Raw genomic sequence first — 12,748 nt, forward strand, 5'->3', positions numbered from 1 at the left:
AGAAGAGGAAGTGAGGATATGGAGGGGGACTGAGTGGTGAATAGAAGATGTGATACACGTCGATGTGAACGATCGGTGATGCACCAACAGTAGCAACAGTAGCAGCGGTCTGCAGCAAAGTCATGGTAATCCTCATTCGGAGACGACTTGATTGGCCCCTCCCACACTCGGAACGATGCGGATTTTTACTGGAAACACCGTAGAGAGTAGTGATGTGGCACTCTTTTGCTTGATCAGTGCAAAGTGATTTTACATGCTTAGATACAGGATATCAAACCAGGCTACACATGTATATACAATGTCAATGCCCAACGATCTTTTATATGCACCTGTGGTGATGGTGACAGATGACATTCCACCACCTACATGTTCCGGAAGACATGATCAGTCCAAGAACGGCCGCTGATTCAAGATCCGCGCGACTTCCCATGACGTCGCATGGTCGCCGTCCATATCATGCCACATCCAATAATCAGACAACATCCGCGCTCCCGCCCGATTGTCAAAGCATGCGTGGGGGCTGAGAGCTCGTCAGATCGGCCGATGTCTGTACCATACCATGACTGTCACTTACCCGAACGCTCCTAGCATCCCCAGAGCCATGAGTCTTGATGGGTGATTTGGAGGTATCTCGAAACCAGCAATCAAGATTGGCCACGTCAGCCTACAAAGGCTTCCATCATCAGCAGAGGACCCTGTGACAGACGACTTGGGTATATGTCCCACCACATAGTCGTCGCCCACACTCACCAAGTGATCTTCCCATACAAGGCCAACATTTCCCCTGCTAGTTCAATGATCGCCATGCTGCTCTTCACCACTCTCTCATCATCGCTCGGAACGTTGTAGACCTTCTTCAGCAATCTGATTTTGATTGCATGGCGATACGAGTGATTACCATACTGTGTTCTGGGATGTAGTGGTGTGAAGTTCTCGGCTTCGTCCCACACTTGAATTTCCGCAGTAAGATTCTGAGCAGCAGCCTTGAGGTTAGCCTGAGCCCGATCGGCAAGAGAGTTGTCTGGTGAGTCTGGGTCGTCTGATTCGGAAGGTTCGCGAAGCGGCTTCCCTTGCGATCGAACGGCGGAGATTAATGTGCAAGCCTAATGCCATCTTCACTCAGTCTCGGTAACATATCGGGTTGTGTCAACTCACCCTCGCTATCATGTCGACCATTCCTCTCGAGATACCTAGATACACACATGAGCTCTGTCCTGCATTGGAACGGCATAGTAGCTCACCAAACATGCGTTCCACGCTCTCCCATTCCAGGTCACTCTTTGACCACGACTCAGACTCAAAGAACCAGGGAGTGAAGGCATCTTGCAGGATCGTCGGGGCGAGTTCGGTCGTCATACAACCGAATACATCCCGTATAGCGAGTTGTTCCATGAAGAACCTGGAAGGTGATAGTCGATCACGAGGAGCATCTCGAAGGATGTGCTGCGCGCCACCAAGTTGGTCTATGAAGGCCAGAACTGAGGATAGGAGGTCGTGCCACGAGTCATCCGCTGCTAAACTCTGCGTTCACGCTCAGCATAAGACTTGTAATATACGGGAGGAAGACAGGGCACAACTCACACTAGCGATAGTGCAGCTCAACAGCGCGGCTAGGACCAGCTCGATATCGTCCTGACTCAAATCTCTTGCTTTCCCATCCTTGTCCTCCAATGTCTCCTTGATCAATCTCAACACAGTCACTTTCGCTCCCTTTGTCACGCGCCACGCCGCACCCTGATCTTCGGGGTTGTTAGCATATTGCAGATGCACGGATCCTACAGCCAACATGGCAGTCCGCAACGCATCTGCGGCAGGATTGGTTCTGAGACATCGGCATGATTGTCAGTATCGGCGGAAGGGGACCCTCAGCACAGATAGGAAGAGACCTACCCCGGAAGATGCCTGAAGGCCAAAGGCGCATGTATGCTTACCCACGGATTCCACGGGTGGTATTTTGATTCGAAAGCGATAATGATATGCACTGTTCTTGACAGATAGTGTCGCATCACAAGGCGCTCGTCTCTAAAAGCAGCCATGCTTAGAGTGATCAGGTCATGTGAAAATCAGATCGTGCAGTATCACTCACATGGTCGGGAAGTAAGGTTGTAAGAATGAACTGGATTTACCGCAAGCGTGAGCTTTGTGCACGGTTCACGGTGACAGGGTCGTTCCACTCACGAATCCATCATGAGCTGTGCCCTCATAGGTTCTGGAACCAGCCAGTCCACCACATCGACCTCTTTGTCTCTCTCCTTGCCCTTCGCAGCGAGCGCGTTGGGCGGTAAGAACCCCGGCGGAACAACGACTCGACCCCTGATTGATCTTCTCTCCAGCTCCTTCTCCTTTGGACTACTCGCATGCTCAGAATGTGATGAGCTCGACGGTGCGATGGTCGGTGAGGCATTGTGATTGCTTGTAGAACTGGATGCGGTAGGATGATGGTCGATGATGGTCGGCGGTTGCGCTTGTTGTTCCTTTCGATGTGGATGCTGATTGATCACCGAGGCGGAGCTCGGCGACCAAGTATCTTGATTGATGCGTCGTTTCTTGTTCTTTCTTCGTTCGCTCTCATCGCCCGAGGGCCAGATACACTATGACGAGCATCTATCAGCCTTTGTTAAAACTGATGGATTTGGTATATAAGTGAAGCCGGAATATGATCTGCTTCTCGATGGTGATGGGTCACACTCACGTCCCTCGATTTGATCCGACACTTATCGCACACCGGTCTTTGTTCGTTACATTTGACCTTTCTAGCTCTGCAAGTCAAACAACCATCTCTTGATCTATGACCTCTCTCTTTCCCTCTATCCGGAGAAGATCTGGAAGATGACCCCGCCCTCTGTAGTTGAGGTAAGGTTTTTTTACCATCATCATCATCCATTGATTTGTTGTCTTATGGTGATGGGTGGATGATGAGATTGAGATGAAGGGAAAAGGTGATAGCCGAGAAAAACGCTGCAATTACAAAAAAAGGTTATCTCTCCCAAACACGGACACACATCGTAATACAGTTTGATTAATAATTTGGTCCCGTCGACTTTACCGATCGCGAATGACGACACCAGTCACCAGTCACCACCGCACCGAACCTTTGATATGATATCAAACCCATCATTCGACCCTCATCTCGAGACCACCACCGAAACACGCCCAATCACTACACCTACGGATCCAGGGGATGCTCTTACGATCCTCTCTCTCAACACATCTGATCCGCCTCACACCTTGCACGTACCGTACTCGAGCGCAAACCTCTTTCCGCCTTCACTCTCCTCCATCCCCTACACGAAACATGTCTTCTTCCGAGAAAGTAGTGCTGAAAGAGACCGATCCCGCGACTGTCGCAAATCCGCTCGGTGAAGGGAGATACATCCAAACGGCTGGATGCTTGATCATCGGGTGAGCTTGTAACGACTGACTCAGGTGTAAGCAGCTCACACAGCGATCGCAGCGATGAAGTCCTGAACGGGAAGACTAAGGATACTAACAGCAAGTAAGTGTGCTATCCACTCCATGTGGCCTTGTCAATGAACATGGATTTTGCTTTGCTAGCTTCTTCGCCCAATACTGCTTCGATCTCGGAATTGAGTTGCAAGTACCTTGGCTTTAGTGATCAAGCAGACCAACGATTAACCTGGCTGTGGACGCGCAGGAAACGGATAGAAGTCATTGCCGACGACGAGGATGAAATGTGAGCGCGGGTGTATATTTTGACGGAACGATCTTGAGCAAATCTGACATTTTGAGCAGCGTCGAGGCAGCAAGAAGAATGACTGACAAGTACGACTTTGTCGTCACATCCGGTGGTATTGGTCCGACCCATGACGGTCAGTCCTAGGTCTGGATCCTTCCCGTATCTCCCTTTCACTGAAGCACTGTCAATGTACTAGACATCACTTATGCGTCTCTCGCTACTGCCTTCTCCCTTCCTCTCACTCACGATCCCGAAACTCTCCGTCGAATGTGGGAACTCTCAACGCCTCAACGTCGAGAAGAACTGGGAAAGGCCACACCGGCGCAGAAGGAAGCGAGAGAGAGGATGGCTCTATTCCCGACGGCGAGCAAAGACGGAGATGCGAAGAGCGAGGTCATCTTTGTCGAAGGGGACAAATGGGTGCCTGTTGTCAGGCTCGCTGGAAAGGTGAGAACAAGACCTACAAAGCTCATCGGTTACGTGATGCTCATGAACTATCAATTGGAATAGCTCTGCGTCTTTCCTGGTATCCCTTCGTTGTTCCAGCAGCTATTGCTGGGTTTGACGCCCTACTTGCCTCTCCCTCCGGCTTCCTCGAAGCCGTTCCGACATCTCATTTACACTGCGTGAGTGTATCGTCCCGCAAGGTTCTAGCCCGCATTGTCTTTATCCCAGGTATTTGGACTAGGCTGACGTGTTTCCACCTCAGCAAACCTGAGTCTGTCATCGCTCCGTTCTTGACAGAACTGCAAGCTAGAGTGAAAAAGGAAGGCATCCGTGTCGGATCTTGTGAGTCCAGTCCGACGACGCTACGCAGCAGCTTGCTGACGCAGACATGTTGATAGACCCTTTCCTCTACTCCGGCGTGCATGTCAGCCTCATTGGGCACGATGTAGATCGTGTCAAGGAGCTCGGCCAAGAGGTATGTTCTTTCTGGCATATCTGATCATCTTCGTTCACTGACAATTATGATTTATGCGGTCATGTGTAGGTGGTGAAAGAGTTAGACGGAAAGGTCGTTTCCGAAGGCAAGCTCGGTGCCGAGAAAGAGGGGTCAAAGATCTAGGTGTTGGGGTGAAGATTATGCTGACATCCAGTCGGGCTGCAAGATATCGAGCAGTATGCCCAGGCGTCCCTATGCAGGCTATGGTCTTTTATCCTGCATGATTGGCTCCTGGTCCAGATATGGCCATACATGCGGCTTGACCGTCGTCGCGATAGCCTGGAACTGTCCACTACATACGCTGCAAGCGCCACATCGATAGGTGTATATTTTGTTTCCGTGATTCGTCTTCGCTGCACGTCGGATTGAGCTTTCACCATCATTCGACATTGCTCATCAATCTCTCTGTGCTCCGTGTTATCTGTCTCTCACATTCTGCATACCTCGTCTGATCAATTTGAAGCTACCGGTACACGATGTCGACCTCAACGCATGACCCTCTTGACCTTCTCCGACGATGCATCCAATCTTCCAGTCCACCTACACTCTTGACAGCTTCCTCCGACCCCCTTCCTTCTGGAGAGCCCTCATTATCCGAAGCTGCCTACCTTTCTTTCCCCGCACTCGAATCTTCAGCCGATGGACGACCCATCAACCTACCCAAAGATACACCGACACGATACACGTCCAAGCCCCTGACTTCGACAGGGGAGGTGGTCGAATACTACAATATCGGTCAATTGTGGTTAGCATGGCACGAGCGTGATTCTGGAGTGAGAGATTATCTGATCAAGGGACAGGCTGGAGGATTGGGATATGTCGCTATCACAGATAGGAGAGGGGTGGTGGAGTATCTGACGGGAGAGAACGACGGGTCGGGGAGAGTTTTGAGTAAAGAGGCTAAAGAGGAACAACAAGGTGGTAAGTCAACATCTATAGCTTTTACCATCTTGGTATCTTGATACACCACTGTGGTATTCAAGACCAAAGGGGACAAGCTGTGATATGAGTACAACTCACTTACGTCGGGTGCTGATGTCCAATGCTTGACTTGATCAGCTCAAACGACTTCTGCAGCTTCCGCAACGGTCGAATCACTCCCTTCAGCTTTGGAATCAGCAACCTCAACAACAGCCGAAGCAGGTCCTTCACGACCCGCAGCAGTGCCCAAGAGGAAGTACGAGGTGGATATCGTCGATAGGGAGTTCTGCAAAAGGGTGAGTTGGCGAAGCTAGTCCAGTCATTGCCAGCCTATTGAACAGGACTGTGCTGATACTCCTCGGTGGCATGATTACAGCTCCGGGCAGAAGAGATCGAACTCAGAGATAGGAATACCGTCCTTCGCTCTTCCGGCGGTGGGAAGGTCAACGTACGTTATCGTTATCCCTCTATATAACCCCATCCCAATCAGATCGTAAGCTAATTCATCTTCATTAAACACCAACACAGAACTTCGAATCGTTCCTCAAGACTGTGATGCAGCAGAAGATCAGAACGCTAAGGAGCTCATTCGAGAAAGGTGGAAAGGCAATTGCTCCAGTACAGAGCCAAGCAGGTAAGTGTCTCGATTTCACTCGCCGCACGGCTCGTCACGCTTTCTTGATCTGCCCGTCGTCTTCATCTCGTCCGACATTACCACACTATGGTGTTAATCTCCGGGTTCTTCTGATCTGTCGATGTCTCGCAGACCCACTACGTGCCAAAAAAGCAAGGTCGACCAATCCGATCATTATCATCTCATCATCGCCGACCAGTCTCCTGACCATGTGGAATATAAAGAAATTTCTCGAGCAAGGAGTGTGAGTGTCTGAACTGAACGACCTCCGCTTCGATCACTCCTCTCGGACGGTGATGAAGCTGACTGCCGTTCGCGGCGCATCTCAGATTCGAGCTGTCAGAAGTCGCGAGACAAAACGAGGCTGCTCAGGGGAATGTCAGAGCGGAAGATATGGTTCCTGTTCTAAGGAAGAGAAGTGGACCTCATGGTGAGTTTAAGCGTGATCAACGGAGTCAGGCCGTCTCTAAAAGTGATCTCAACACAGGAGATGTAACGAGCAAATACTACATTGTCGATGGAGTCGACGCCTTGCAAAAATTTGGACAAGACGCATGGTGAGCTGAACGTTTATCTGCCCTTCCGGATGGCCACCTTAAGCTCTCGGAAACACCTGTAGGGATCGAGTGATCTGCGTCGTCACCACCGGCCAGGCATGGCAATTCAAGCCTTACAAATGGCAAGACCCAAGAGTCCTTTTCAGGAATGGTACGTCAAGTTAGGCAACTCGTGGTGCATACAGACGCGTCGTAGCTAATAGCTCGGTGGTGCGTGACAGTCAAAGGTATATATTTCCAGTGGAACAACGAACCTGTCAACCCCGTCGTGAAAGATTGGAATGTAACGGAGATGAGGGTGAGTCGGGAGTCTCGTCAGCTGTCAATATAGGTCAAAATGCATGACTAAGAAGCTGAGCTGACGTTCCTGTCTCGCTTGTCGCAGATCGACCGGAACAAGAGACATACGGATAGACAGGTCGTGGCGGACTTCTGGAGAATCATGGATGGTGTGAAGAGGCGATAGCGCGAACAAGAGTAAGGCCTGTCAGATGCTACACCCACGAAACCCCAAACCCTTCTCTGTTCATATCGAAATTGCTACGATATCGACATGCATCTAGCGGCGATATCGTACAATCTTACCCCGACATCTCGTACATAAAACAAGTACTAACCCATCTAGGCTCCAACCCATTTATACCGTGTGACTTTCTGTGATATCGAGAACATTGCAGAATTATTAGCTTGAATTCCCATCCAGAAAACTTCAACTCACATCCACCATTGGCTTGGAGACGAGTTTTCTCGCTACCAAAGTGATCAAGCACTTGTTGACTTTAGCCTGTGGCAGTTCGGGAAGGGCCACCATCTCTTTGACTGCGAATCGGTCGAGACATCAGATATTAATTCAATGACGAGGTCATAGCATGTCCGAGAACAATTTTGCTGTATGATGGGATCGGGACGATACTTACGAGGTAGACCTTCTGGATGTTCCATGAGTCTCATGATGACTTTCTCCATCCTCTGTCTTTCGGCCTGAAGAAATCCTCGACCTTCAGCAAGATGCTTCACGAAAGACTGAAGTAGGCTAGACTGGGTGGACTTACCGGATCACCACCTCTGTATTCCAAAGGTAGAGTATCGATGATACCAGAGATCTCCAGCTGACCAAAAAGTCACAGATCATCAGTACACAGCTCTGCCGCACCGACGACGACATCGTCTGGATCTAATCCCATCAAGGACAGTGTCTGACAATACAACGCCAAAAACTCACCTCTCTCTTTTTCCTCTGAGCAACCGCACCAGCCGACACGCCTTTCTTCACTGCTCCTCCTCCACCAGTCACTTTCTTCGCGCCTGCCACATCGGCAGTCTTAGCTTTAGGAGCAGGAGCAGGGATATCGTCGTATGACTCGGAATAGTTGGTGGCGTATGTGAGGTCGGCGGGATTGACGGAGACGCGTTGGGAGGGACGGGAGGGGGCGGAGGTTGAGGATGGTGTGGGTGTTTGGGTCGGAGCTGATGGGGTTGGTGTAGGTTCTGGGACTGGCGATATGGGTCAGCAGGGCGATTTCATGAGACTGAACCAGATGAACCAAAGAGAGAGTTGGACAATCCGCGGTGTATCAAAGCGAGCAAGTTCACAAGCATGTACATACCTTCCACTGAAGGTAGTCGCTGCCAACTGATCTCGTTGGGTGCCTGAAGAGACCCAAGCATACGATCAGCAGCCCTTCGTTCCCTTGTACTCGTTCAGTCTTGGTCGCAACCCACCTCTGGCCATTCCACACAGAATGCATTCATCTTCAAAGCGTACAGATACCCCGCAAAGGCCTCATTGAACGTGCCCAACGCATCATGCAACGCTGTCATCTGGCCGATGTTCGATGCCAGCGTAGTGGCCTCGTCAACCAGGTCGGTCAGGGCGGGTGAGAGATGGTCAAGGTTCGATGGTGATAGGTTTGGGTTACGGTCGGTGGATCGGGCGAGAGAGGATAGTGAGCCGGTGGAAATTCGTCTGAGTGGGTGATGTGGTGTCGAGGCAGGTTGGGGTGGCATGCTGAGTCGTCTAATTGGGTATCCGGTCTATAGTGAGTACTCAGGCGGTGCTTGTGCAAATCAGAGTTCAGATGATGGCGAGTCTTCCAAGTGAGTTTGAGAAGAAGCCAACCAGTGACATATCGATATTTGTTGTCGCCAAATCGAATCCACGCGTCGCGACCCATTGAAATACGGTTACGTAATGTACCACCGTGTTTTCCCACGGTGTCACCTTACCGGCAAATGCCAAGCCCCTGGGATGTGGGAGTGGAGTGGAGTGAAGAGTCGTGGAAAGGGGAAAGTCATCATTTGTTAGCTGTGCGATCGTCAATCAACCCACTATTCATCTAGTCGTGCTATTCCTTTCGTCTATCCTGTCCTGCACCTGAAATTGCTTCACTAGTGGAGACCGTCCTTTCTATTCTGTAGTAGCGACAAGGAATTCGTGGAACCGATCACCCTCAGTTACACTTCTCACTTATCGTTTGCCACCTCACCTCTTCCACCGCCAAGACCCAGTACACCATGGTCAGCAACCCCGATACTCGACCCCTTCCCGATGGTTGGACTCAACAGTGAGCTTAAGAGGTACTTGTGGTGTATAGATCTCTTGGCTGACGATACGAAACTCACGCAGATTCAACGAAGATCACAAGACGTGGTTTTACGTCAACAAGAATGCTCCTGGAGGACCACAAAGTCAATGGACTCAGTGAGTGTGATCGTCATCGTGACATATCTACCTTTGTGCCACCCAGCTGATGATCATTTTCTCCTCACATAGTCCTGCCGATGACGCACCCGCTGCATTCGCCCCTCCTCCCGGTCCACCTCCTGCCAAGACCTCCACTCCCGGTTTAGGAGGTGGATACGATGACAAAGCCCGTGGCCAGTCCGACTCGTACTACGGTGCTCAATCCAGTACCCCTCAGCCCAACTATCAATCCCAACCCCAAGGCGCGCCCTATCAAGAACAGAAGCGGGGCGGTCTCGGCGGTCTCCTCTCCAAATTCTCCGGCAAACAGGGTGGTGGGGGATTCGGCGGATTCGGTGGTCAACAACAGCAGTACGGGGGTGGGTACCCTCAGCAGGGATACGGTCAACAGCAATATGGCGGATATCCCCAACAACAGTATGGTGGTTATCCCCAACAGCAATATGGTGGTTATGGTCAACAGCCAATGTATCAGCAAAGACCTCAGAGGCAAGGTATGGGAGCCGGTGGAGCGGTGAGTCCTCGAAGTACTCCAGTCGTGTAGTCTCAGGAGAAGAGCTGACGGTTTGGATCAGGCTGCCCTTGGTCTTGGTGGTGGTTTGTTAGGCGGTATGCTCATCGGTGATATGATCTCGGATGTGAGTGTCGTCTATCTGTTTTCCTGCTCAACACGTTTCTCCCCGTCAATATTGTATTTACCCATTCCTCACATCGTGTCTGTCTTTCAGCACTCAAGGTGCACTGACATCTGGATATACAGGGCCAAAATGAAGCGTACCAAGAAGGATACCAAGATGGTGACATGGGAGGTGGCGGTGATGATTTCGGCGGTGGTGATTTCTAGGCTGGAACAAGACTAAGTTGGAAATGATGGATTGCGTTGTTGTTGATATCTTCGCTAGTTCCTCTTGTACACGTTGAGGACTGGATGTGCTTAGTTTGTGGCTGTGATGCAGTGTATGGGCTGGCCCAGAAAGGTTGGCTGAAGCGTATCTTACATGATGTGGGCGGCGAGTGCCACCTATTTATCACAGAAGACGATTCCAACCTTGAACCTGTTACATATTCAACATCACTCTTTCATCTTCGTCTTCGTCCATTACAAATTTGTCCAGTCGACGTTTCTCAGTCAAGACGAGTAACGCGCAATGAATCCCACTGCTCCGCCACCTACTGCCTCTCATCTCGCACCCGAATCGCCACCTTTACATCCTCCTTCTGTCTATCACAACACGAGGATCCTCTCTTCGCTCGGAACTGTGAGTATCGTATGACACACATGGATATCAGTCGATTCTGCCGTTAATATGGGCATGAACGTGAATGTGGAAAGCTGACTGCTGTTGTTCTGATCGCACTATCTGCTGATGTTGACCCGCACATCGAACCGTCCTTGTCCGCTTATATCAAATCTTTCCCTTTCCTCAATCTTCAATCTTCGACATCTCCTCGTCTGATCTCCCTATCTTGTCATAATCACGCATACCAAACCTTCCGATCTTGGCACCTTTCGTTTCTCACATCCTTGATCTTCTCGCCCTCTCCCCCCCCCCCCCAAAACACATCAATACCGACGCCGACCACAGCTCGCAGCGTGTTTCTCCGGCCTTATCTCCGGTATACTAGGTCTCACCAACCTCACCGGATTCTCCCTCTACCTGATCACCTCGTTGATCACCGCCCTGACACTCGCCTCCATAAAATGCGCTTTCGACATTGAACGCTATGTCCCCGAAGCCCATTCGTTCGGTACGTCTTCTGCCTCCACCCGTAGTGCGAAGAATGGAGGAGAGGGCAAGGCAATGCTGCGATCTTGGAAAGGGTGGATCGCGTTGAGTGGGATAGGACAGGAGAACTTGTTGGGGTTCTTGTTGTTCTGGATCGGGAGCTATGCTCTGATACATGGTGAGTTGACTTTCATACCCATCCATACACATCAAGAAGAGAGCTGGCTGACCAAGCGTTGTTTCCTTATCTCACTCTTTCGTCGCAGTGTACGATTGAATGCAGATGTAAGCAATAATGCAGATGTGCAGATGATACATGGTATGAAATGCTAGTGGTGACTGGTTGAAATTGGACGGTTATAAGATGTTTTCTGTCTAGCAGCTTGACTGTTCGATTGAGTGCAAACCCCATCATCCCTCTCGTGGCCTTCCTTGCCTCTGACCGCTGTGATCATGCATGCGATTCGGACACTCTCGCGGCTGCATCATTTCTCCACTGGCCCGCTCTCTTCTTAACATAGGCTGACGTTCTGAGCCTGAGTGCATGTGCGCTCATCTTCTTGTTTTGCCTGTTCTCGGATCGATGGGATCTAAAGGGCAGAGGGCCGCTGCGATCGTCCGTCCTTCCTCTGCGAGAAGGTTGTATGTCGAAGAGGCATTTCGCTACTCAGCGCAGACGAAGATCAGCTACTGATCCAGTGTACTGAGAGCGTTTTCGGAAGCTGAATGTCGCTGGAATACACTCGATCCACAAGGGATATGCTGGAAAGTGGACATGTGGAGGGCAGGATGCTCAGGATCTGGTCGACTGCCGATCGTACTCACCGTATCCATCACGTCAAGCTGTATGCCTAGACTGCTTATGTATTCTCGGATATGCTTCGGGGCTGGGATAGCATTTTGACCGGTACCGAAGAGTAATATCTCTAAGAAGGCAGATCAGCTTCGATCATCTCTTAACCTATCAGGCGGCGCTCGTTCTGATTTCTCGATGAGGGGACGGGCTACGTTTGCGATGACTCCGTTCGAGCATCCTCGGAACGCTGGTGCATCTTAAGACAGCCAGCACCATAATGTACCCTTTGTTCATGCCGTCCCTTGCGCTCGACCACCTGATTTGTCGGAACACAGCGCCAACTCACCAGGTCTGGGCGTCAACACCTCAAACACTCTGAACCTATCTATCCCCCATCCTTCCCACATGGCCTCCAACCCGACCTTCCCCCCAGGCGTGACATTTGTCGGAGGCGCTGAAAGAGGGGGATCGACATCCCACAACAACGCTCTCCCAGAATGGATGATCGCTCCTCCCGGAATGACCAGATCGTCCGACATCACGAACCCTCTCGGGGTGAGCTTGTTGATCGCCAGATTGGTAGCTTGGTCAGAGGCTGGATCGGGCGCTAACATGTTCTGGAACGATCGAGATTGCGAAGAGGACGAGTCATGTCGTCGTGGTTTTCGTACAGGGAGGGACAGAGAACGCAAGGTGGTCGATCGGAGCGGGGGAAGAGATCGGAGGAGGAGATGGGAAGGTCTCGACATTGTTGATGCGGATGCGGATA

General features: G+C 50.9%; 7 protein-coding genes across 7 annotated transcripts; 4 read left to right on the plus strand and 3 right to left on the minus strand.

Moving 5' to 3' along the window:
- Nucleotides 1–384: 384 nt before the first annotated feature.
- On the minus strand, nucleotides 385–2,884 carry IAR55_004882 (uncharacterized protein; the record flags this gene model as incomplete). Its single annotated transcript, XM_066947976.1, has 10 exons — nucleotides 385–520; nucleotides 575–664; nucleotides 751–1,103; nucleotides 1,156–1,190; nucleotides 1,242–1,521; nucleotides 1,582–1,822; nucleotides 1,891–2,022; nucleotides 2,087–2,116; nucleotides 2,179–2,591; nucleotides 2,693–2,884. 10 exons carry the CDS (start codon nucleotides 2,882–2,884, stop codon nucleotides 385–387), a joined length of 1,902 nt encoding a protein of 633 aa, XP_066801435.1.
- Nucleotides 2,885–3,295: 411 nt separating this feature from the next.
- On the plus strand, nucleotides 3,296–4,763 carry IAR55_004883 (uncharacterized protein; the record flags this gene model as incomplete). Its single annotated transcript, XM_066947977.1, has 10 exons — nucleotides 3,296–3,402; nucleotides 3,455–3,496; nucleotides 3,556–3,594; nucleotides 3,656–3,694; nucleotides 3,754–3,830; nucleotides 3,894–4,144; nucleotides 4,208–4,323; nucleotides 4,407–4,486; nucleotides 4,543–4,619; nucleotides 4,689–4,763. 10 exons carry the CDS (start codon nucleotides 3,296–3,298, stop codon nucleotides 4,761–4,763), a joined length of 903 nt encoding a protein of 300 aa, XP_066801436.1.
- Nucleotides 4,764–5,116: 353 nt separating this feature from the next.
- Nucleotides 5,117–7,218, plus strand: IAR55_004884 (uncharacterized protein; the record flags this gene model as incomplete). Its single annotated transcript, XM_066947978.1, has 10 exons — nucleotides 5,117–5,561; nucleotides 5,700–5,857; nucleotides 5,938–6,009; nucleotides 6,090–6,195; nucleotides 6,328–6,439; nucleotides 6,525–6,625; nucleotides 6,683–6,752; nucleotides 6,815–6,903; nucleotides 6,974–7,050; nucleotides 7,138–7,218. 10 exons carry the CDS (start codon nucleotides 5,117–5,119, stop codon nucleotides 7,216–7,218), a joined length of 1,311 nt encoding a protein of 436 aa, XP_066801437.1.
- Nucleotides 7,219–7,373: 155 nt separating this feature from the next.
- On the minus strand, nucleotides 7,374–8,759 carry IAR55_004885 (uncharacterized protein; the record flags this gene model as incomplete). Its single annotated transcript, XM_066947979.1, has 7 exons — nucleotides 7,374–7,406; nucleotides 7,471–7,571; nucleotides 7,670–7,733; nucleotides 7,805–7,861; nucleotides 7,975–8,246; nucleotides 8,360–8,402; nucleotides 8,475–8,759. 7 exons carry the CDS (start codon nucleotides 8,757–8,759, stop codon nucleotides 7,374–7,376), a joined length of 855 nt encoding a protein of 284 aa, XP_066801438.1.
- Nucleotides 8,760–9,266: 507 nt separating this feature from the next.
- IAR55_004886 (uncharacterized protein) lies at nucleotides 9,267–10,300 on the plus strand (the record flags this gene model as incomplete). The annotated part of the gene is made up of 5 exons (XM_066947980.1): nucleotides 9,267–9,316; nucleotides 9,379–9,453; nucleotides 9,526–9,970; nucleotides 10,032–10,094; nucleotides 10,217–10,300. 5 exons carry the CDS (start codon nucleotides 9,267–9,269, stop codon nucleotides 10,298–10,300), a joined length of 717 nt encoding a protein of 238 aa, XP_066801439.1.
- A 304-nt stretch (nucleotides 10,301–10,604) lies between these two features.
- IAR55_004887 (uncharacterized protein) lies at nucleotides 10,605–11,460 on the plus strand (the record flags this gene model as incomplete). The annotated part of the gene is made up of 3 exons (XM_066947981.1): nucleotides 10,605–10,715; nucleotides 11,043–11,361; nucleotides 11,450–11,460. The coding sequence occupies 3 exons, from the start codon at nucleotides 10,605–10,607 to the stop codon at nucleotides 11,458–11,460; spliced, it is 441 nt and encodes a 146-aa protein (XP_066801440.1).
- A 275-nt stretch (nucleotides 11,461–11,735) lies between these two features.
- Nucleotides 11,736–12,728, minus strand: IAR55_004888 (uncharacterized protein; the record flags this gene model as incomplete). The annotated part of the gene is made up of 3 exons (XM_066947982.1): nucleotides 11,736–11,846; nucleotides 12,009–12,109; nucleotides 12,326–12,728. The coding sequence occupies 3 exons, from the start codon at nucleotides 12,726–12,728 to the stop codon at nucleotides 11,736–11,738; spliced, it is 615 nt and encodes a 204-aa protein (XP_066801441.1).
- Nucleotides 12,729–12,748: the final 20 nt, after the last annotated feature.

Source organism: Kwoniella newhampshirensis, chromosome 9 (genome assembly GCF_039105145.1).
Source record: "Kwoniella newhampshirensis strain CBS 13917 chromosome 9, whole genome shotgun sequence".
Lineage (NCBI taxonomy): Eukaryota > Fungi > Basidiomycota > Tremellomycetes > Tremellales > Cryptococcaceae > Kwoniella > Kwoniella newhampshirensis.